Here is a 25,923-nt window from a genome sequence, read left to right as displayed (position 1 = left end):
AACAAATTATTAATCATTCTCAATTTTTTACAGGTAACTTGTGAGAGTTTGAAGGAGCATTTTAGTCAGAAAGGAGTTGTCACCGATGTCCAATTGAAATACACCAAGAAAGGCGAGTTTAGGCACTTTGGATTCGTGGGTTACCAGTCCGAGGAACAAGCCAAGGAAGCTATTGAATACTTCAACAATACCTACATTCGTTCAGTGCGTATTGAGGTGCAACCATGCTCAGAACTTGGTGAGTATTCTCATTCCACTGAAACTTAGAAAAAAATATAGGTGCATTAGATTACATGAATCGTAAAAGCAATATAGTAGTCAATTCATCTCACTCAACTTATTAATCTGCCGTCATCACGCTCATAGGCTACAACATAATGATTCAATGAATAATTAAATATAGTAAATTTATAGGTAATGTGCTACAGCCGCGACGACTCTAGCCACGAGGCTCTAGCCGCGCGTCTGGAATCGTCGCTAATGAATCGCACCTTAAGGTATCAAGGGGTATAGGTATAAGGGTACCACACAGAGAGCGATTCCATAGGTTTCTATATTTTTATCTTGAATCACTGCATTGCTCTTTTAAGCCCAGTCCAGACGATCAAGTTTAGCTTCAGTCTTTTGCTCAAGCAAAAGTCGGAGCATGTAAGTCGTTGCGTCTTGACGGTAAAACGGATGGGTCTTCAAGCTTAAGTCGTCAAACTTAAAATGTATCGGCCGGGAATCTTTTTCCATCAAACCGTCCGTCTTTTGCCTATCCACCAAAACCTAAATCGCGTAAAAATGGAGATAGAGAAATTGTGATTTCAGTTTCGGATTCAGTGCCCTCGAATTGATAAAATACCTCGCGAGTACTTGAAAATAAGCAAGTTTTTTTATCGATTGTATATAACGCCATAACCCTTTTTTGATCCTCATGATACTCTCAGAATTTGATGTTGATATTATGATTTACTATCATGATTTATAATAAGATGTACTATATTGTTGATAAGAATACTATCTACAAATTTCAATTCATTTACAATCACTGTGTCTCGAGATATGACATTTAAACAAAGCCATTCAGCGATTAACAGTAATATTTTTGTCATTATGTTGTTAAATACAGCATTATCCAGTTGAATCGGCGAAAAAATACGATACAAATTATTACTCATCTACCGGATATATATGTCAACCGTATAATCTATCGAAAAGAATTTATGAAAATTTTGAAATATCAACGCAGTGGAGCTGCGGGAAATAGGAAACGGGCGATATGAGACGGATGCGTGTGGACGCAATTTTTTTTCTTGAACCAAAAGATCCGTCTTTTGCTTGAGCTTAAGACTGATGGTAAACTTGAGCGTCTTGACCCGGCTTAACTCTCACACTCAGCTACGCTACGCTGAAAAACCTTCTACCATATCTCAATGGTAAATCCACCAGCGTAGCCTAGATTTCAATATTGGGAGATATGACGGCTGCGTGTTACGAAAACGTACTTCAGCATAGCGTAGCTAAGTGTGAAGAAACCCTAAGATCTAGGTATAAAAACTTATAGGAAAGGCCTACCTATATATGTGAAATATTTCTTATATGTTTGGTTTTGGAGCATCTGAATTTAAAAATCTACTCTGTGAAAATAATTAAGGACTGAAAATTTTGTGAAGTGAACAACTACAAGTCTTATCAATAAAGAATAAAGAATAAATAATTGCAGATTGCTCTGTTTTTAGGGCTCAAAGATGGAAGAGACAGTAGTTTATTGATGAAACGTTTCTATTTTTGTCTCAATATCTTATCAAAATGTTAGAAATTCCTTCATTCTCCACAATTCATCTTCTTCTTTTATTTCCCTTATAGGTGATGCAAGCAATTCAAAATCGTGGAGCGAATACTCTTCTGACAGTTATAATTTACTCTCTCTTCATTAACTATTTTTGTCTCTATCATTCTTTCAGGAAACTGTTTGCAATTCCTTTATTCTCCACTACTCATCGCGTTTCTCTGTATCTCATTTTCCTTCTTATTTTTAGGTGATGCGAGCGAACTAAAATCTTGTAGCAAATATGTTCCCGCAAGTTATAATTTATTCTATCTTTATCATCTATTCTTGTCTCTATCTGTTATCAAACTGTTACAAATTCTTCCATAATTCATTTTCCTAGTGAAATTCTCCATTCTTTATAATTCATCTTCTCAAGTGTTGTTTTACAGAGAGGACCAGGAGTTCTAACTCCGCCTAATAAAGGCAATTAATCAATCAATCAATCTTTACTTCTTTCTTTATAGGTGATGCGAGCGAACTAAAATCTTTTAGCAAATATGTACCCGACAGTTATAATTTATTCTCTTTATAATCTATTTTTGTCTCTATCTTTTATCAAAGTGTTACAAACTCTTCCATAATATTCATCTTCCTTCATTTCTTTCCTAGTGAAATTCCTCTATCCTTTATAATTCATCTTTATTCTTCATTCTTTATTGTTTCATATAGTAAGTACATCATAAAAATGATCGTGAGAGAAAAAATAAGGTAACCTTGTGCTATTCCTCTCCCGAATTTAGATAAGGTTACACATCTTCTTTTTTTGTTCCTTTTCAGGTGATGCCAGCAAACCAAAATCTATAGTGTTATATGGCACGTTATAATGGCAGTGTTTGATTATCAATAGTATTGCTATCCTTGTCTATCATTTAACAAAGCAGTATCTCTCTCGCTTTGCTCTGTTGCCAGATCGTCTTTTAACAATGTAGAATTGATAATCAATTAACAAAATATTTCATCTTAATCATGGAAAAACTCATTATGAAATTATTTCAAATTCAATTTTCTGCTTAATAAAATAAAATTGATTATTTTAAACGAGAAAGGACAGTTAATATTAAACCAATAAACCTGTATCAGTTACCGTCTATTTAAGGCATTGACAAGACAGACGATCGGCAACGTTCTTCTCCTATCTTTCTCCACTGCCATTATAACGTGGACCTCACTATAGGAACAAACTCTCTCCTGGTAGTTATAATTTATTCTTTCGTTATAATCTAGTTTGTCTCTATCTTTTATCGAACTGTTACAGAATCTTCCATGATATTCATCTTCCTTCATTTCTTTCCTAGTGAAATTCCCCCAGTCTTTATAATTCATCTTCTTTTATTCTTCCTTCTCAGGTGATGCTAGCAAACCGAAATCGTGGAGCAAATATGCAGCCGACAGTTATAATTCATTCTCATCTATTCTTGTCTCTATCTTTTATCAAACTGTTACAAAATCTTCCATAATTCGTCTTCCTTCATTTCATTCCGAGGTGAAATTCCTCTATTCTTTATAATTCATATTTATTCTTCATTGATTCATACAATAAGTACATCTTAAAAATGATAAGGAGAGAAAAAATAAGGTAACCTTGTGCTATTCCTCTCCCAAATTTAGATAAGTTTACACATCTTATTTTCTTCTTCCTTTTCAGGTGATGCCAGCAAACCGAAATCGTGGAGCAAATATGCACCCGACAGTTCAGCCTATAAGAAGCTGCACAAAGATGAACTCGAAGCGAAAGCCAGAGAAGAGAAGGAGGCCAGAAAGAAGAAGAAAAAAGAGGCAAAGTTCAAGAATAAAACAGAGGAAATGATATCTGAGAAGATGAAAAAGGTGAGGGAAAGAATAAAAGAAGAGATATTGAGAGTTATTATCTTTCTGTAATAATTGAATCATCTTACCGTTCATCCAGGATAGTGCTGAGATGAATTCATACACAAGAGTGACAGTGAACAGTGAAAATATAATTCCTATTAGTTCAAATGGTATCATTCATACTCAATCGGCCGGGCTGAGTGTGAATAGTCCAATTAAAACTTATGGAAATTATATTTTCACTGTCACTGTTGGAATGAATCCAGCTTTTAAGGAATTGTGCAACCATGTTATATTCCCTATAGTGAGGTCCACGTTATAATGGCAGTGGAGAAAGATAGGGGAACAACGTTGCCGACCCTCTGTCTTGTCAATGTCTTCTATAGACGGTAGCTGATACAGGCTTATTGGTTTAATATTAACTGTTTATTCTCGTTTAAAATAATCAATTATATTTTATCAAGCAATAAATTATCATATATTTAAATAATTTCATAATGAATATTCATAATTGAGATAAAATATTTCGTTAATTAATTATTAATTCTACATTGCTGAAATCCTCTGTCTTGTCAATGCCTTCTATAGATACAGCTGGATACCATATAGATAGATACCTTCTATAGGTAGCTGATACAGGTTTATTGATGTTATATTAACTGTTCATTCTCGTTTAAAACAATCAATTATATTTCATCAAGCAATAAATTATATTCTTAAATAATTTCATAATGAATCTTCATAATTAAGATGAAATATTTTGTTAATTGATTATCAATTCTACATTGTTAAAAGACGATGTGGCAACAGAGCAATGCGAGTAAAAGATAGCGTTATCCGCTTTGTTGAATGATAGACAAGGATAGCAATACCATTGCTAATCAAACACTACCATTATAACGTGGACCTCACTATAGTAAAGTATTTTAATAGGGCTAGTTGAATGTTTAATCTTGAATTTATGTAATTCAAAGTTCGTGAATATAATCTTGAATGTGTTTTAGAAAAACAATAGTAGCCTACCTTTATTTTATTTTCACATAAGATACGAAATCGTGTACTAGGAATTGAAATGAAATGAAAATGAAAAAATTCTTCACAAAGCGGAGTTAGGACTTCTAAGTCCTCTCTACCACTCAACCTCAATAAGGATTCTATAATACATTCAAATATTATATGTTATATTTCTTCTAAAGTTTCATCCTAACTCGGACTATTAGTGAACAACTAAACTGTATGATTCACAACTATTTATCTAGAATCAATAGAAATACTCTTGTAAAAGTGGACAAAGTAAATTAACTTTAGTTGTATTTTATTATGCATTGAGATGACATATTTCAACCACTCAAATTATTTCAAATATCATAATTTTGCTCATTCATTGTTCTCAAATTCATTAACTATTCAATTTAAGTAATTGATTGTATTATCTACTTTTTTGTTGCTTCCAAATGTATCTAATATTGTTTCAATTCAATTTATTGTATTAACTAACCTATTTCATTGTATATTCCAGCACAAAAACGACCCCCTATTCTTGGAGTACTTGGAAGCTCACGGTAAAGACGCGTCGAATATTCTGGAAAAATTGAAAGTATCAGAAGATTCCGGGGTTGAAGACGAAGGTGAAGACAACAAAGAAGGAGAAGGAGAAGAAGGAGGAGAGAAAGAGGTTACTGCAGCTACCGCCGAAATCTCGGATTTGGATGTGAGTCTGTGTATTATGTTTCTAGATTTATATAACTTAGGCCTTCTAATTTGTATATTTATGATGAGGTTCATTTTAGAATGGCAGTGGAGAAGGATGGAGAGATCCAGATTCTTTGCCTTGCGTTACAGATTCTCTGCCTTGCCGGGTCGCCGCCAACCTGTCTCCCCGACAACTAAGCTCCTCGCAATTTCGATCGCAGGTGTCAGCCAATCCCCTGGCAAAATATGCCATTGCCGTCAACTAGTCTCCCGATAGCTAATCCCCTACTAGAACGAAGGAGCTTGGTTGTCGGCGACAACACACGCTCACGACAACCAAGCTACCCGCCAGCTGATTCACTGCTGTGTATGAGGGGTCTGGTTGTCGTGATCGTACCCTACAACCAAGCTCCCCGATAGCCGATCCCCTATTGGGCATTGAAACCAGCTTGAAGCGGGCGGGGAAGTAGTACAATCACAGACACTGTTTCACACATTCTATGAATTCGATTATTAGAAGAAGAGTTTGTTGATGTTGTCACTTCTATCACTGCAAACATGCACCGTTTTAACGCTTTGTATTCAATCGTGAACTGAGTTTGTTAACATTTCAAACAGGTGACATCAGATACTTCTTGTTGATTACAAAACTGCGTGAGGTCTACTGTTCACAGTACTACTAGTTCATCAGCATTCACATTCTTTATTTACAGTAGGCTATAAACTGTTAGAACAGGTGCCTCGTCAATTCTTAATAACTAATTAATGATGATAAACTAAATTATTGATAGACATGGAATGATAAACTAAATTAATGATGATAAACTAAATTATTGATAGACATGGATAGCAACACCAATGTTAATCAAATACGGCCATTATAGCGTGAACCTCACTATAGAAAACATTGTTATAACATCTTTGAAGCATGTTTTAAACATCTTTGAACATGTTTGACATGTTCTTTGAAACATGTTTGAACTTTCTTTTCAATAAGAAATCTCTGGATCTATAATTGAAGAAACTTGAGATACTGTAACAAAATTCATGATTTCATAATTCTGGATTAATTTTCCAGGTTTTGTGAATGTTATCACTCATTTTCTGTTCCTTTTTCGCAGTATCTGAAGCTGAAAATGAAACCAGGCGCCGACGAAAAGGAGAAACTGAAAGAGCTAGTTCAGCAGAAGTCTAAGGAACAGGAGAAAGCGAAATACTACACGGTGAAGATTAGTGAACTGCCGTACAATGTCAAGAAGCCCGAACTGAAAGAACTGTTCAGAGCATACCATCCCACTTCGATAAGGCTGCCTCCTAAGAAGAAGGGCTTTGCCTATATTGGATTCAAAACTGAGCAGAATATGAGACAAGCACTGTCCAAGAATAAGAGTTTTGTTGGTAAGTTACAAGAAATGATCCATTATTAATTTATTTTATTCATTTATTCACAATGCAAATGACACTAATGCAATAACATTGGTTGATAAAATAATAAGGTAGTCCTTGTGCGATTTTTCCTCCAAATTTATAGATGACAATGTCCAAGATAAGGTTAGAATTTATCTATTATTTATTATCAAATAAAAATACTAAGAAATTGTCAAAAACCACAGATTTATGGATACTTAGAAAGACGGGTTTCGGTTGTTACACCTTGTCAATCTCTGATAAACCTGTGGCTTTTGACAATTTCTTAGTATTTTTATTCAATATGAATAATTACCACAATATCAACTTCTCAACTACACAAAAAATTCATTCATTTATACAATAAGTACATTACCAATATGATAGGGAGAGGATAAAAAAGGTAACCTTGTGCTATTCCTTTCCCAAATTTAGATAAGGTTACACATAGTCCGAAATAGGTTGAGTCTTGTAGTTGTTCACTTCACAAAATTTTCAGTCCTCAAGTATTTTCACAAAGTGGATTTTCAAAATTAGATGCTTCAAAACTAAACATAGAAAAAGTATTTCACATTATTGTAACTAAAATAGGAAATATTCACATATTAAAAATTATAATTCCTACCACTCTTCACTGCCATTATAACGTGGACCTCACTATAGGGGTAGATTTTCCAAAAGTTGGAGTGATCCGTGGTCTAGTGGATAGAGTGCTTACGTAGCAGCATAGAGATCCCGGGTTCAAACCCTCTCAATACCAAAAGTTTTTTAACCAGATCACTCACGTGTTATCGGATGGGCACGTTAAACTGTCGGTCCCGGCAAAAGTATGACAGTCGTAAGGCCCATTGACGGCTTAAGTGATATATTCAGGCGGTGGGACCTTCCCGCAAGGGACTCCCCACCAACAAAAGCCATACGAATTTACTTTTTACTTTTTTTTCCAAAAGTTTGTCTCCGTGTCAATATGTCAATCACGTAGGCTTAAAATACTTCTAGAAAGTCGTCTTTGTAAAATAATAAATGTAATAAATATCATATTATATTTATTTAAAAAAAAATAAAATAAATATTCACATATTAATATAATATAGAAAAAAGATCACGTCTGAACTACTGAACTGATAATTAACTTGACTTCTTGCATATAGGTTCCTTATTTACCGAGGATGGTTTTATAAGCCTATTTTTAGTTCTTCAAGGTTTTTAGTTCGTTAAGTTTCAGTTTGTCTCAATTCAACTTATTCCTGTTTTAAACAGACCCTTGCGGAGCACGGGTTACCTGCTAGTTATTACAGAAATTAGGCATCTTAATTGAGGTCTACGTTATAATAGCAGTGAAGAAAGAAAGAAAGAAAGAAGAACAACGCCGATTCTCTGTCTTGCCACTGCCTTTTATGGAGGATAGCTGATACCGGTACATCTGATGTAATATCAACTGGTCATTCTTGTTTCAAATAATCAATTATTATATTCTTTTCGGCAACAACTGAAAATAGTTTCTTGTTATTATAAAAAAGAAAAGTTGTAAAATTCCAAGTCTTTTGATTCAATCTGGAAGAATGTTGTTGCTTCTTCAAGGTATCATCATAAATGTATTGAGGTGAAATGAAAAGATATTGTCAATTTCACATAATTTATTCGTGTCCAAACTAGTTTCGATGCACTTGGCATCTTGGTAGACTGATCTACCACTGATGATGATGCCAAGTGCATCGAAACTAGTTTGGACACGAATAAATTATGTGAAATTGACAATATCTTTTCAATATTTGCCCAATTTGCCCATAAGAGCAAGCGCCCCTGGTGTCAGGCTGATGAAGCTCCTCTTCAGGAGTGAAATGCATTCCTCAAGACTCCAACAAAAGTAAGTGTTTTTTTCAAATATTTACAAGTAACACAGTGTCAGAACTTCAACAAAGTTAATATCTTTTCATTTCACCTTAATATGGAGAAATTCCACAACATCTCTGTGTCAAGTGTTAATTTTATAAATGTATCCTCTGTCTGTGAATTTCCAAAGATCTTTAGCTATTTCTCATTCCAAAGTTGATAAGAGTAATCTGTTTTTCGAGTATCTTCGTGTATGTTTGCCTTATACCCTAATGTTTTTTAGTTGATTGATTTAGGCTATCATAATAATAAATCATAATTTTGCAGGAAATAAACAAATTCTTGTGAAAGAGTTTAAAGGAGAAGGCGATAAAGAGGAAACAAAGGAGGAGAAGAGATTGAGGTACGATCATTCATTTAATAATCTTACATAAAATTAAATAAAAAGACTAAGAAATTGTCAAAAACCACATATTTATTGATAGATAGAAGACCGGTTTCGGTTGTTACACCATTGTCAATCTCTGATAAACTCAGACTCCTACATAAAAGTATTTGATTCAATACACAGTGTTTGTTCTGTATATTGGATCAGAATGAAAAGAAACAGTCTTGTTCTTTGAATCAAAGACTGTCAACAATATATATATTTGAGTCATTCTAAGAAATTGTGTCAGTGTATGTTTTTATGACTTTACTTCTTGTAATCATTACATTTGTAATCTAAAAAGTGTAAGAAATATGAATGAAATCATTTATCTGTATACCATTTAGGATTTTCGTTAAATAATAATCATGTATACCATATATATCTCGTTCATGAATAACAAGTTAAAAAAAATCATTCTATATTCAAACATATCAACTTGAATTAACTCACTTCAAAATTAAGTATTTTCTTGAATCTGCTGAGCCTTTCCCGAATGGAGTCATACTTTATTTGTATTATCGAATCAATCCGTTAACGCATATTATTTCAAATCCCTCTTGTAATTCTACAAAGTGTAAACCTTATTTCTATCCTGGAGTCCCCATTTTTGAACGCTAGTTTGAATCACAATTGAGACTTCTTTATCTTACTCTATTATTTCAATATAAAGATTATCCCATTTAATAAAAACAATATAAAAAATTGTAGTAACCTTTATTAAAAACTTTAAAAACTAAACTAATAAAAGGTACTACAAGTTTTTATATTGTTTTTATTAATTTGAACAAATGTAGCCCATATAGGCTAAGTGAAGTGATTTTATTATCCTATTTCTTAAAATGTATGAATTCAAGGCTACTTTCTTGTATTTATAAAATAAAATTATAGTACCCTTTAAAATAAATAAAATATTAAAAAACAATACAATTTGTAATCTTGTTTTTAAATATATTATTTATTTTAAAGGGTACTATAATAATTCTATTTTTAAAATATCCAATTTCTATTCATGTTTGCTTCCCTCTTTTCATTTTCTTTTGATTTGCAGATGGAAACGTCAAGAAGAAGCTCTAATGCAAGAGGAGAATATTGGAGAATCAGGGCGGATTTTTGCCAGAAATTTGGCCTATACAGTTATTGAAGAAGAACTGGAGCAAATGTTCAGTAAATATGGTGAGTTTATGTTTCCATTTATCGAGAAAATTGAGAATAAAACTTCGGTATTCTATTCAAACAAACTTATACTGTTTGCATTCAAAATATATCTTGGATAATTTATTGGATTCTTCGAACATATCATGGCACAACTATTACCGTATTGATAAATATTGATAATAATAATTCTGTTTCTGTAACTGTTCCAGGACCAGTTACCGAAGTAACTATTCGGCTTTAGTTTTCCATTTAAACTTCTATTGTAGGCATTCAATATACCGGATGTTTAAAAAAGAATAACCCAATTTTAAACAGTATATTTATCCAGTATTATAGTATATTTACTATAGTATATTTATTATAGTATATTTATTATAGTATATTTATTCAAAAAATGTGTACACAATAGTTATTTGTATATTTAGAGTAAAAAGTACAACTTTTTCTCCCTGTGGGAAAAGTTTGAAGCCCGAGGCGAAGCCGAGGGCAACAATTTTCCTGAGGGAGAAAAAGTATTTTTCACTCGTGATGTACACAACATTTTTCCTCCATCTACATATTTTTATAGAAACTGCGAATAAAATCATTTTAATAACTTACGTATCATTGGTGACAATGTTTCCTAACAACATAACCTAAAATCTAAAACCTAAAAACCGGTCGTCTGATTGGCACTGCCGATTGCGCTATCTATCGGCCAAAGTTGTAACAATTATATCAGCTGGGTGTCTACCAAAAATGGCTGACTCCATCACGCGGTTCAGATTTGAATTGCAGATCAAAAATATTTGTTGGCTGGTATTTTGAATACAATAAAATATTTTAAAAATGGTATACATTTTTATCGTCTACTAATATTAAGAATATAATAATTATCATACAAACATATATTTCATGAGTTGATCAAATTTCTTGTTGTGGTATTGAATTCAGTTGACTCAATGACAGACACCTCTATCATGCTTTCTCATCTGAGCTTAGACTTTCTAACCTATTACAATGTAAGTTTTTAAAATAGAGATGCTTCCCATGTTATTTAAATGGAGTCACTTTTCCTCCGTAGGGAGTTTTTCTGTTTTTTACTACCGATAGCGAAAAAGTGACACTTTAGTATCATGTTTCAGGGAGTAAAGTAAGTACTTTAGACGGTAGGTGGAGGAAAACCAATTTTACATCAAATTACTTACATAAGTATCAAGTTTATGATGATGTATTATAAGTGTTCTATGTGTCCTCCTTTTGAGGCTCGGACGACATCTAGACGGTAGCCAAATTCATCCCAGACTGTTCACAAGATATCTTCTCGGACTGTAGTAGCTACTGCATCAGTTATCCTGGTTTTTAGCTCCTCAATATCAAGTGCTAAGGGAGGAACATAAACACGTCCTTTAACGTTGTTCCTCCCTTAGCACTTGATATTGAGGAGCTAAAAACCAGGATAACTGATGCAGTATCTACAGTCCGAGAAGACATCTTGCGAACAGTCTGGGATGAATTTGGCTACCGTCTAGATGTCCGAGCCTCAAAAGGAGGGCACATACAACATTTAGGGCCGGTTTCCGAGCTCGGGATTTAGCTAAGTCCTAGACTTTAAACAGCTGGAGTCAGAAAATTGGCTTTCCAAAACGGGGCGTAGTCGCAGCTTTTATAACAGTAGTCGTAATTACTTGTAATTGTAATTTCTACGTAATTTCTTGACGAAATTAGACATTCTCAAATAATTCAAAATAGCTGAAACTTTACACTATTCTCTCTTTATTTCATTTTGTGTTCAATTTTCTAGTTTTTCGAAATTTAATTCAAACTTGACTATGACAATGACTGCGACTACGCCCCGTTTTGGAAAGCTAATTTTCTGACTCCAGCTGTTTAAAGTCTAGGACTTGGCTAAATCCCGAGCTCGGAAACCGGCCCTTATAATACATCATCATAAACTTGATACTTCTGTGAGTAATTTTATCTAAGATTGGTTCGTGTACACCATTTTTTAAAATTAATATAACTGTTTAAAATTGGGTCATTCTTTTTGGAACACTCGGTATATCTTGGATAAGATATTGGGTTCTCAGAGATAAATAGGCTTGATGATAATCAGTCTTGCTGACCTGTTTCCGTAACTGTTCCAGGACCAGTTACCGAAGTAACCGTTCCCGTGGACCGGAACACTCGCCAGACAAAGGGCTTTGCGCACATAACATTCCTTATGCCTGAGCATGCGGTTAAGGCTCATATGGAGTTAGATGGAAAAATACTACACGGAAGGATGTTACATTTGCTACCTGGAAAAGCCAAGCCTAGTAATGAAGGAGGTAAATAATTAAATTAATGAAGTAATAAATAGTTGGATGAAGTAAATATCCGAAAGGCCGCTCCAGGCATCCCTTTTTTTACTCCACTGTTCATTATTTTTCCTTCAGTTACCTTGAAAAGTGACGATCCCTGCACTGATTACAGAACGCAAAGATTCACTTTTCCGCTCTAGTGCGGGAAAAAATTTTTCTGCACTCCAGATTTGCAACATGGCAACACAAAATAGTTGGTGGGTTATATGGAGGATTAGTGCACGAAAACAAAAATTAAGTTAGTAACAATGACTGTGGTTAGATTTAGATCAGAAACATTTCAATAGCTACCCTACATTTTTTTTTGATAAAATCCCAATCTAGAGATCCAAAACAAGAATAATGTTCATCTAAATCATAATTAAATAATCATCGTTTACGAATTCTCATCATTTAATAATAAATAATAGTTTTTTTTTCTATTGATAATTATTATTTCAACTGCAAGAAATGAGAAAATTAGCAAATATACATTATAAAATTCGAATTTTGAGGTTAAATGATTACCGTTCGATATTCATATAAATAAAAATAATAAAAAACATAACAATACTACAATAAATATTCTCTGTTGTCTATGTTATTTTTTTATTATTACTTTGTTATTAATTAAAAGTCTAAATTTCTGAATCGTGTTTCAGTAATTTTTAGCTGGATGAAACAAAATTAGGTACGATTCTTCCCGCTAGGTCGCGCGCTTGTCGGTTCAGCCATCTAAATTTTTTGTTCCATCTGTATTTTTTATGATTCTTGAATGAATAGAAATGAGAAATTTGGCTGACAATTTTTAACTTCAATTTTGTATTATTAATTTTTAAATGAATTAAGGTTGTTATTAATAACAGCATCACACACACACACAAACATTTGAAGGATTTCAGCCATCATTTTACCCATAGTTACCGACTTTTAATTTATTCAATGTTAACTGTAGAAAAAATTTAATGTGAAATACGTGCCCAAAGTTCCTCTGCTGCACTCAAGAAGCCATTCCGCCCTCGCCTACGGCTCGGGCGTAAACGTTTCTTTCGGTGCAGCAAACTGTCACTTTGCGCACTAGCTGCACAAATAACTATTATATATTGTTATTGTTGTTGTTTTTTTGCATGTGTTCATGTGTATTTATCTTGTGTGTGTGTGAATAAATAGATGAATAGTATGAAAAGTCCTCCTATACGTTAGTGAATCATGGGTGAAAACGAAGCCACGAGTAGAGTGCCGGCAGCCGAGATGAGATTTCTACAAAGAAGCAAGGTGTGTGACAGAAGAGGTCATATTACAGGAATGAAGATGTTAGAAGATAATTCAACATCCACTGCATGAATTGAAGAGTCGCGGAGAATCGGCATCAATGGAGGAGGCATGTCCAAAAATTGTCAGCTGAGAGAATTCCATTAAAAATGTATAATTATCAACCAGTAGGCAAAGAGATGTTGGCAGACCACGCAAGTGGTGGCAATAATAGAAAATGTTGTAATATTGTAGGTTTATCTGAAGTATCAGCTAGATGAGAGTCGGAACTGGCTGTAGCCTAAGAAGAAGGAAAAGAAGAAGAAGAAGAAGAAGAAGAAGGAGGAGTAGGATGGGGGAAGAGGAAGTAAATATCCTAGAATCTCTATACCGTTTGCTTGTGAACATTACTTTTGAATGAAGTTTTGCTCTATAGTTTAAGCAGGGTTTTGAAAGTACTCTCTGAAAAAAGATTGAAGAGTCTTTTATCTTCTTTATTGGTATGTTTCACCTTTTATCTATATCTATATTTTAATAAAGGAAAGAACAGGCTTGCAGCCGTGGAGATAGGAAAATTATGTTTGACGCATCATGACGTCTGAACTACTGGACTGATTAACTTGAAACTTTGCATAAAGATTCTCAATTTACTGAGGATGGTTGTAGGCCTATTTTTAATTTTTCAAGATTTCAGTAGGTCAAGCTTTTAATCATACCCTTGCGGAGCACGGGTTACCTGTCAGTTTGTTAATAAAGATGATTTATTTTTCTTGTTTTTAGAAGAAGGAGAACAAGAAGGAGGTCAGTACAAGCAGAAAAAGGCGAAAAAGCAGAAAGAAACGGCGACACATTCGTATAACTGGAATACACTGTTTATGGGCCAAAATGCCGTCGCCGATCTTATAGCTCAGAACTACAATACCACTAAAGAAAAGGTCAGTTTTCGAGTCATTCCTCCACTGTTTTTAAACTTTCAGATGATATAAGATATTATCATAGAGAAACAATAGCATAAGTAGATATCCCATGGTATAGGGTGTTTATGTCGCAACTTTTACTGTTGTCTCAAGTCGATTACTATCGATTATTGTAGATTTTTACTGTTTTGGCCGGGTGAGAGTGTATGAACGGCACAATATGAGAGACTACCAGCGTCACACACCTTTTTGGGAAAGAAATACGTGGACTGTCGGCTTGAGATAACAGTAAAAGTTGCGACATTATCGCCCTATACCATGGGATATCTACTTAAGCTATTGTTTCTCTATGATATTATGCTCATTCATATTTTTATTTATTTATTCATATGCAAATACAATAGATTTATAGATGTTTATGTAGATTTATTTATGTATCACATTGTGTACAAATACTAGACATGAGGAAAGGCATAACAGGCTTACACCTTAAAGTGAAAATGGGATCTTTAAGTGAAAAGTGAAATTATACCTCATTCTTTTTTCAAAACTCTTATTTAAAAAAAATGGGGGAAAGACAGTTTTGGGCTATGCCTGTCGTCTTCTCCCAATCATATTAAATATTGTAATTATGATTTGTGATTGTCAATAAAATAAATAAATAAAACTGTCTCATTTCCAATTTATAATATAGTATGAAATCAAAATGTATAGTTAATTGATATAATTAACATGTAATCAATCTGTACAGTCCGAATTGAAATTTAGTTCCTGTCACTTTCACTTTTCAAAAAACAGTTCACACTCTTCAAAGCTCAGAAAAATAAACAAATTTTAAATGAAATAGATATTATTAAAATCTAAAATTAACAAAGTCTTGAACAGTAATTTATTCAATGTATGGTGGCTTAGATTCAGTAATGACTATCAAAGTAAATATTTGACTATTTAGTGAATTTTACCATAGAGGAACAATAGCGTAAGTAGATATCCCATGGTATAGGGCGTTTATGTCGCAACTTTTACTGTTATCTCAAGCCGATTATTGTCGATTACTGTCGATTTTTAATGTTTTGGCGGGGTGAGAGTGTATTAACGGCACAATATGAGAGACTACCACGGGAAAGATCTACATCAACTATCGGCTCGAGCTAACAGTAAAAGTTGCGACATAAACGCCCTATACCATGGGATATCTACTTATGCTATTGTTTCTCTATGATTTTACTGAGTATAAGCTTGATGATTTATCCAACCAGGAGTGAATGATAGTTTTATTGATATTTTTTTACGTTTTAAACTTTAATTAGTTTGTGAAATGTTTAGTTTGTGAAATGTTTGAATTAATGTTCTATATAGTTGCCATATCCTACATATATTTTTAATACTGAGGGTGATGCCCACATAAGCCCTTAGGCTTGTGCATTGGGAATGAGTGAGAGGGATGATGATGAGAGATGACGACTACTTTTTAGGTCGTCGGGTCCGACTGCTTATCGTCTCCTCCGAAAGATGAGCTAAATGTTAGCTGAAAATGTTCAATTCTAAAACTGAACTTCTGGGAAATAAAAATTGAATTTTATCAAAAACCTGAACTAGTGTGATCATTAAATTCAAATGAATTTGTGAAATATTTGATGATGTAATTTTGGAAACTATTTTGTTTTCCACAGGTTCTGATGGGAGATGACACGGCCGTTCGTCTAGCTCTGGGTGAAACTCAGATTGTAGCTGAAACCAGAGAATTTCTGGAGGATAATGGTGTAAAATTGGAGGCCTTCAATCAGGTAAACTACAGTACTTCAATTTTGCATAATTAGATTTATGAAAGCTCAATAATGATTTAATAAATAAATAATTGTAAGTTAATTGAAAGCCTTCCTTGTGAAAGTAAATCAATTAATCTGTAGCCTAATAATTATTTAACGAAAATCCAAATTAAATGCTGTGAATCACCCCGAAGACTTCTGTTACTGCAAATATTGACCACAGGGTTAGATGGTAATTTGATGAGAGATTTCGGATTTTTGTTTAATAATAATTATTCATTAATTAGCAATTGAATAGAAGTAATTTCTCATTTTATTTCCATCTGTAATTAATCTGTGATAGAAGCATAATTACAGAGTAATTGATAGCTTTCCTTATAAATTTGAATTAATATTAATTAAAGTAGAATATATATCTTAATTTATTTGTATACGATTATTATCAAATTCAATTATTGTTGTTCATTCAACCTAGGGAAGCTGTTGCAAACTACTCTATATTATTTGTGATTCTATTTTCATTTGTTTCAGATCTAACATCATGAATGTGTTGTGATTCTATTCCAATTTTCACTCTAATTTTTTTTTAGTTTTCAACATTATGAATGTATCTCTTTTGTCTTGATAAAAATAAAATTAATAACCTGAAATTAATAATCATGAAGTCTCTTCTTTTCAATCTGTGATTGAAACTATCCTTATGCATTTTTTTTCCATGTACTGTTCAATATTTTAATGTATTTTTTGTGTTTTTAGGCCCCAAAACATCGTTCGAAGACTGTTCTACTAGTAAAGAATTTACCAGTAAATACAACAGCTGCCGAAATTCGTGATATGTTTGCTAAACATGGAGAACTGGGGAGGATAGTTTTGCCTCCGTCTGGAGTTACAGGTTAGATTTATGAGAAAATATCCAATAATGCACTTATTAATACAGTAGTATGATTAATGAAATCGTTAATGCATTACTGTTTATACTACAACTGTTTTTCTTGTGTGAAGATTTATTTATTTATCTGTTACATTATTTAAGAATACACAAATCAAATACATTATTAGAAAGGGATCAACAATACATAAGAATGATAAACATCTTATGTCACTTCTTAGGCCAGGCACACACCAGTTAGTCAAGACAAGACAAGATAGGATCAGACACGTTTTGTCACAATACTTCACATAGTTGCTTATGACGCAATTCACACTGATTAGTCATTGTAATTAGACAAGTCTTCATAAGCAACTATATGAAGTATTGTGACTAAACGTGACTAGTCTTGTCTTGAGTAACCGGTGTACACCTAGCCTAAAGGTGTGTACAGACTTATGTGCCGCGAACACGTTTATATATTTGTATCTTAGTGTCTTGGTACAAATACAGATAAATATTATAGTAAGCATAGCATCAGCTGATAGAAAGTAATGAAGGCGTTCAAGTCTGTACGCAGCTTGACGTCAATAGAAAGTGATGAACGTTGAGATGCGTACAGACTTATGACCCACAAACACGTGCATTTCGCTTTTTATCAGCTGGTGTTCACCTTACTAGTAGTTTTTTTGTTTTTATTTATTTATAATTCTCACAATGTAGCACTGATTGGGAGAGAAAAACAAAGGATACTCCTTGTACTATTTCTCTCTCAAATTTAGATAACAAGTCCGAAATAAGGTTATGGTTTCACTTTTCTAAAATTTAGTCCATTTTCACTAAAAAACAACGGAAATTAAGAATTTCAAATCTTGACGAATGAAAACAGAATAAAAAACAAAAATATCACACTCAAATCACCATTAATTAATTGGAACATTTTTGCGTAATTTGACAAAATTTAGAACCAGAAAAAACACAACTCACTATTCGTTCTGTGAACAGTAAACCTTGCGCTCAGTAAGTTACATTGACATTTTGTTATGGTTTTTCAAAAATTGATAAATAATTTTTCAATTTAAAATGTATAGGAAACATCTTGAATAAACTTCTTTTTTTCCTATCGTACCGTGACGTGTCGTCCTGGAATGTGAATGTGAGCGCTGTTATCAGGTCTGGCTGCAACTGTCTACAACGTTGATGGAAAGATACAATTTTCAAGATGTTCGATGTTTTTGAATGATTTATAGACCACTAGACAGCTTATTTATGACGAATAATTTTATAGTATGATTTTTACAGTAATATTGGCGTATGAAGGAGGCTCCTTTTTCCTTTTATATTATCCTTGAAATGCAAAATTTCCAAAAACCTTGTATATACGTCGACGCGCAATTAAAAAAGGAACATACCTGTCAAATTTCATGAAAATCTATTACCGCGTTTCGCCGTAAATGCGCAACATATAAACATTTAAACATTAAGAGAAATGCCAAACCGTCGACTTAAATCTTAGACCTCACTTCGCTCGGTCAATTATTGATCTGTATTTGTACAGAGACAGTAATATAGCCTACAGTTACAATAAGCTGATGAAAGGCGGAATGCGCGAGTTCATAACGACCCTTGATAGATTTCAGTGATTTATTTATTTTCCCCCTTTTTGTGTAGTTGAGAAGTTGATATTGTGGTAATTATTCATATTAAATGAAGAAGACTAAGAAATTGTCGAAAAACACAGATTTATTGGTACTTAGAAAGACCGGTTTCGGTTATTAAACCATTATCTATCTCTGATAAACTGATTGAGAGACAATAATGTAATAACCGAAACTGGTCTTTCTAAGTCTTAATAAATATGTGGTTCTTAGACGATTTCTTAGTCTTTTTAATTTAGTTTATTTATTTGGCGTATGGCAGATACATATGATGCTCATGAGTCTCAAATGCCTAAATATACACTGAATATTTCCAATTTCCTTGAGATGTTGTGTAGTTTTTGTTCAGGAGAACATAAGTTTTTCTTACCGCCATTATTTGCTAGTCCATTTAGCGTTAACCAATGTGCACCATTTGTAGGCGAACTAGCGTTACACATATTTGAAACCTTAGACCAGTTATAGAATAGACACGGCCCATTGTATATTCATTCTGAAAGTCGATGAAGCCAACATCTACTGCCATATCGCCAAATCGTGACGTCAGCATCGGATAGAAATCTTTTCTGTAGAGTTTATTTACATTGTTTTCCATAGCAGATTGTGTCTAATCCAGCGGGAGCGCAGCGGGAGTTTACCATTTTAATGAATAATAATTCACATCCTTATGAAATAGACACAATATGAAAGTTTTCTATCCGATGATGACGTCACGATTTGGCGATATGGCGGTAGATGTTGGCTTCAGAGGCTAGACTTCCTTGCGTGTCTATTTTATAACTGGTCTAAGATTGAAACTCAGGATGATTCTAATGAACAGAAGGCTTCTGTGAAATAATTGACCTGTAGAAAGCTGAATTAAACAACATCATATTCTCCTTTTCACCTGTAATACAGGTCACCTGTAATATATGAGCTAAAGGTATATATGAGCTGAAGCATATATTACAGGTCACCTGTAATATATGAGCTAATTTCAATTTTTATATTTTTCACCAAAATCTTTTAAATTTTCGCAGGAATTGTTGAGTTTCTGGAGCCGTCAGAAGCAAGGGCGGCTTTTGTGAAGTTGGCCTACACGAAGTTCAAGAATTTGCCGCTTTATTTGGAGTGGGCTCCAGATGATGCATTTACGTCCTCTTCTGTTGCAGCTAAAAAGAGTACTGGTGACAAGGAAGGTAGGCACTAGAAACAGTACTTTGACTAGGAAAGGAAATATTTTATCAAAGTGAAATGAATAAGATATTGTCAGTTCCACATGTAAACTGTCAATATGTAGAACTGATTATATCTTATTTTAAAATATGGAGAGTTTCCACAAGTCTAGTGTAATAGTACTTTACGTAACAAGTCCGGTAACGATAATTTACCGCATAAGCATGATTGTTTCTGCCCGAAACGTAGGTGAGGGCAGAATTATCATACGAATGCGGTAAATACGTTACCGTACAATATTTTTTGTCATACTTATCTGAGACAGAATAATATTGCTGAGAAACAGAAACCATTACCTGCTGCTGCTCGAGCTACTGCATTCTATAAACATGACCTAGCCCGTAGCGTATATTAATTACTCAGATGCTATTAGGACTCAGTAGAGTCCTAACATACTCGACTGTAAAGAGAACATATTATGATCTCTTTACAGTATAGTATGCTGTAATGAAAATCACATGTTTTCTTGTTCTGCAAACAGCTGTTTACCGGCTTGATTTAATGCATGGAAAACAGCTGCAATTGAGTAAGTATGACAGAAATGTTTTTTGTCATAGTCAATCTCAGCTGTTTTCCATGCATGAAATCAAGCCGGTAAACAGCTGATTGTAGAACAAATAAACATATGATTCCCATTACAGCATACTATACTGTAATAAAATCATATGTTTCCTTTACAGTCGAGTATGTTTCCTAGTTCCGAATTAGGAACAGCAAAACTGGTACAAAAATCGCCTTTTTGAGCTCCAGGTGGTAGTTTTGTCAACTACAATCAAGAAATTCCTGATTCGAAACTTGTAAACTAGTTTATGTTTATAGAATGCATGTAGTAATATGAGCACAAGCAGGTAATGTTTTCTGTTTCTCAATTATTTTTTTCTAGATTATTATGACAAAAATAGTGTAAGCTACTTGGACGTGAATGTATTTTGCAGTGCTCGAATGAAATTCTAGTCTCGGCTGACGCCTCGACTAGAAACATCATTCTCGCCTGCAAAAGGCCTCTTCCCGTCCTTGTGACTCAGATACTTTTAAGCTGCTCAAATATCGAATATTTATTCGAGTATGTCTACAGAGTATTGATATCTAGAGTCGTATTTTGTTCCATAACATTTATCAAGAATAATAATCACAACTTTTTTTCTCTCTAATGACTCAATTCATTTTTAACCTGTACTTTTCCTGATGATTTTCAACATGATTCTTTCCAGAATCCTATCTAGAGCATGATCAAGTTTTAATGGGGTATCCATAGTATCTATCATTGTCCAAGAATGGATAGGTAAAATTTCAAACTTGATAAAATAAAATTAATTAATTTGTAGATGTAAATTAAATCATATAAACAAATATATATTCTTTTCTTGTATATTTAAACTTTGTTTTCTTTGTAGATGTTGCTGAAAATGGAGATAGTGTTAAGAAAGAAGATAAAAAGATGGAAGATGTGGAAGATGAAGAAGAAGATGAACCAGAACCGGATACGACTCTGTTTATCAAGAATTTGAATTTCTCAACCAACGAAGAAACTATTAAAGATGTAAGTATAAAACTAGTTGTCCTGGTGAGAACTTCAGTTACTAATATAGTAATATTTCTTTTTCTTCTATTTTACATTAATAATAATATCATAGAGAAACAATAGCACAAGTAGATATCCCATGGTATAGGGTGTTTATGTCGTAACTTTTTCTGTTATCTCAAGCCAATAATCAATGTAGTTCTTTCCCATAAAGCTGTGTGACGCTGGTAGTCTCTCATATTGTGCCGTTCATACAATCTCACCCGGCCAAAACAGTAAAAATCTTCAATAATTAACAGTAATCGGCTTAAGATAACAGTAAAAGTTGCGACATAAACGCCCTATATACCATGAGATATCTACTTACTCTATTGTTTCTCTGCGATAATATCTTATTTTACAAGATACAATACAATAACTAAACACAACTAACTAGCATAAAATAGACATCAATCAAACAATAACTGAAGTAACTTCAAAAGTACAGTAACTGTATAGAGAACTATCTACCTCATTAAGGTTGTGCATTCAATATTTTTTTTTTCCTTTTTCTAATCCATTGGACAGGTTCTTAGGACATAATCTATGCAATTGAAATATTTTTATCAGCTTCTGTTAGCTAACAATAGGGCTTCAAAAGTCACTTTTTTGAGGCAGATGGTACACATACCCTACAAAAACTAATGGTCAGAAAAATTTGAGAGAAATATCCAAGTCTCCTCTTCAATAAAGCAAAAATTACGTCTACTTTGTTTTTGAAAATCTGAAAAAATTTAATTTCTATGCATTTTAAAAAACTCCTTTTCACATTCAATGTTCGTTCTATAGACTTAGCAACTTGTAACGCTGTTCTTGATGAATAAAGTTGATACTTAGCCTAAACTTCTTTTATAGACACAATAATAGCCGCTGATATATGTACCTTTAAAGCACGGTTTTACGCCTGCTATGCTCGGGCAGCAAGTGAATAGTACAGCTGTAGTGATCTAGCGGATTTTTTTTTGTCCCTAGAGCTAAGCGCTCGACGTTAACTGATCTATAAAAATTATTGTTTAGGCAAAACATTCTCATTAGTCTTTTTGGAATAGACTCCAATATAGAGAAAGAAAGAATAATGTAGGCATATATAGAACTTATTCAATAAACTATTGGAAGAATGCATCTAATTCAGTATTTAATTTGTATAAATTAGAATATTGGTACAGTTTTGGGCGACGCCTGTGATACTCTTCTGAAAGTTGTGTAACTTTCAATGATTGTAATGAATAAATAATTTATTTTATCATTATGATGAATTAGAAATTTGATCTCTTTGAAAGATCTTTATGAGTAACAAGCGATATCATTTTCTTCTCGTGTAGCATTGTAGTCAATAAGGGCCAAGCCACATAAAGCGTTTTTGCACTGTTGGCGGACGAGTCGCCAGGTCAAGAAGCTCTCCAGTTGGCTCATAATCAGCTGATTCCCAAACGCCAACCCAATCAGCCAATCGGAGAGCTTCCTGCCCTGCCGACTCGTCTGTCACCACTGCAAAAACGCGTCATGTGGATTGGCCCTTAAAGTTCTTGTTAAGTAATGTTAGCTTCGTTATTTGCTTTTCAAAAATTTGGTATTAGCCCAATATGAATCAAACAGTATTCATTGATTCCTTTCCATTCAATTACAATGATAAAATCATGATTTAATGGCTAAAGAGTTTTCTTGTGAACAGTATTTCGACACATGAAATTATTATAATTCGGATTCCCGGGGTGACAAATAATTTTTGAATAGTAGAGCTCATAGAATTTACATCTAGCTGTTTACCCTGTTGTCAATATTTGCAGTAGCAGAAGTCATCGGGGTGATTCACAGCATTTAATTTGGATTTTCGTTATAATTAAAACTGTAGAATTTGACAATATATGTGTGTTTTTATGTTTTATTGTGGAACGGTTCTATAATATTGACAGTGACTCAGTGAATTTTTATTTTTTCAGCACTTCTCGAAATGCGGCAAAATATCTAGCGTAACCATAGCTCGTAAGAAAGACCCAGCTACGGCTGGAGCACTGCTTTCCATGGGTTATGGATTTGTACAGTTCTATAAGAAGAAATCTGTGGACCAGGCTTTGAAGCTGCTGCAACAGAGTCTGTTGGATGGACATAGTCTGGAACTGAAACGATCCAACAAAACGATGGCGTGAGTATTTTGGTTCGGAACACACCTGAATTTGTAGCTATAAGACTATTGGATACTTGAAGGTAACCCGTGCTTCGCAAGGGTCCAATTGAAAACTTGACTTACTGTGATATTGGAGGATTTAAATAGGCCTATAACCATCCCCTGTAAATCAAGAATCTATTTGCAAAATTTCAAGTTAAGGCTGTGCAAAGGCTAAAATTAAACTTTTTACTCGTGATATTTTTCAAAGTTTTTTGATTTGTATATCATCAAGCTATCAAAATAGGAAAGTTTTCTCAGGAAAACATTTCTTTCGCCACACTGCACAGAAAGCAGCTGTTTTCCAGTCCCTACGTAGATCTGAAAGACATTGTTTGCAGACGACTCTAGTCTGACGTCAGAACAGGTTTCTTTCCGGCCTTGGCCGAAAAGAGTACCCTTTCCAGCCGCTAACATGGAACTAAGAAAGGTGATCAAAAAACGTTTCATTATTTGTGTTCATTATTCAATAATTAAAACATTTATAATAATATCATCTTATTGTCATTTGAAAGAATAAACAAGTATAAACTCAACCTCCCACATAATTGAACATCATCTTTCAGGTTATTTAGACAAATCAGAATAAAAAATATAAATACTTGGACAATTTCCTGATATTCAGATTATCTCAGATTTGCTAGAGCTATCACCTTCCACTTCTGCTTTCGGAAGTGCTTAGTAAACAACTATTCTCATTATATTGTTTATTCTTGTGTGTGGCGAAAAATAGCGTTCGCACCACGGGCAAAAATGTTTTTTTCTGCTCTAGGTGCGAAATATACTATTTCCGATCATAATTTTTTGAGATATGAGCGACTGAAATTTGAATTTTTGGGACAGACCATTTCAAATCGGTACGATATAAATTCATGAGATTTAGAGGATAGATTCTCCATGGTATTGTTGATCTAGTAGAACAAAAATTTTCTGAAAATATCAATTTTTAAGATAGTTATTCAATTTACTAAAAAAAACAAAAATAACTTTTAGTTGAGTTATTTTTGGTAAATTGAATAACTTTTTGAAAAATTTATATTTTCAGAAAATCTTTGTTTTACTAGATCAACAATACCATGAAGAATCCATCCTCTAAATCTCATGGATTTATATCGTAACGAATTTGAAATGTTCTGTCCCAAAAATTCAAACTTTAGTCGCTCATATCTCAAAAAGTAATGATCGGAAAAAATGTTTTCCTGAGAAAACTCTTTCATTTTGATAGTTTGATGATATACAAATCGAAAAATATCACGAGTAGAAAGTTTATTTTTAGCCTTAATCAGTTGAGTAGATGAGACGTGTTGATACGTCATTCGTGAATTTCCTACCCTGTACGTGTATAAGCCAATTCTTTCCTTATACAGTAGAACGTCGATAATTCGGACGTCAATAATCCGGATTCGTCTCTAGCAAGAAACAAAATTTTCGTACCTTCTGCCCTCGGCGCTAAGCTCCTTACTTTAGAGCGGGCGACGGGAGAATGGTGCGAAGCGAGGAGAAAGGGAGTTAATGTATATACTTTATACTTTACCTACCAATAATTGAATACTGTATATGCAATTTTAACAGCTTTGTTTCTTGAATAGTGCGTTCTGACCGTTTTTTTAACGTAATTTCAATAATCCGGATAATTTGATGTCCCAATTAATCCGGATTATTGACGTTCTACTGTAGATAGATGATCTTTGACGCGTGTGTTCAAATACAAATATCAAACAAAAATATAAAAATTGAAATAATAAAGAGTAAAGAAATAAACAGTTCATCAGGCATGGCATTTTTTTTTTGTTTCAAATAAAGTTCATTTCTTCTATTATATTTTATGAAAGTGGATCTCTGTTTGTTTCAGTGTAAACGTAGCTGATGTACGTAAAAAGACCAACGTGGAGAAACAGACCGGTGTGAAAATACTGGTCAGAAATATTCCTTTCCAAGCCACACAGAAGGAAATCGACCAACTTTTCAGGTATTTTCCTTTGTTTCCCCAACTTTTCTCTTGAATTATTTGTACTTTTCCTTGGAACTACCAACTCTCCCACTTTTTTGCTTGTATT

General features: G+C 33.5%; 1 protein-coding gene across 2 annotated transcripts in view; it reads left to right on the top strand.

The window, feature by feature from the left end:
* LOC111062832 (probable RNA-binding protein 19) overlaps positions 1–25,923 on the top strand; it is a 32,025-nt gene that overhangs the window by 1,428 nt on the left and 4,674 nt on the right. Inside the window, exons 2-15 of one of the 2 annotated variants that reach the window (XM_039436491.1) lie at positions 34–238; positions 3,462–3,643; positions 5,145–5,336; positions 6,439–6,715; positions 8,885–8,960; positions 10,036–10,160; positions 12,269–12,451; positions 14,498–14,649; positions 16,305–16,418; positions 17,157–17,292; positions 19,946–20,104; positions 21,536–21,681; positions 23,643–23,845; positions 25,719–25,835. In XM_039436491.1, the coding sequence (XP_039292425.1) occupies positions 34–238; positions 3,462–3,643; positions 5,145–5,336; positions 6,439–6,715; positions 8,885–8,960; positions 10,036–10,160; positions 12,269–12,451; positions 14,498–14,649; positions 16,305–16,418; positions 17,157–17,292; positions 19,946–20,104; positions 21,536–21,681; positions 23,643–23,845; positions 25,719–25,835 (2,267 nt within the window). Of the gene's footprint in view, positions 1–33; positions 239–3,461; positions 3,644–5,144; positions 5,337–6,438; positions 6,716–8,884; positions 8,961–10,035; positions 10,161–12,268; positions 12,452–14,494; positions 14,650–16,304; positions 16,419–17,156; positions 17,293–19,945; positions 20,105–21,535; positions 21,682–23,642; positions 23,846–25,718; positions 25,836–25,923 lie in introns of both variants that reach the window. The other variant, XM_039436490.1, reaches the window with a different exon arrangement.

This window comes from Nilaparvata lugens, chromosome 10, assembly GCF_014356525.2.
Source record: "Nilaparvata lugens isolate BPH chromosome 10, ASM1435652v1, whole genome shotgun sequence".
NCBI classification, from domain to species: Eukaryota; Metazoa; Arthropoda; class Insecta; order Hemiptera; family Delphacidae; genus Nilaparvata; species Nilaparvata lugens.
Note: the sequence above shows the minus strand (reverse complement) of the source record. Positions and strands in the feature narration are given on the sequence as shown.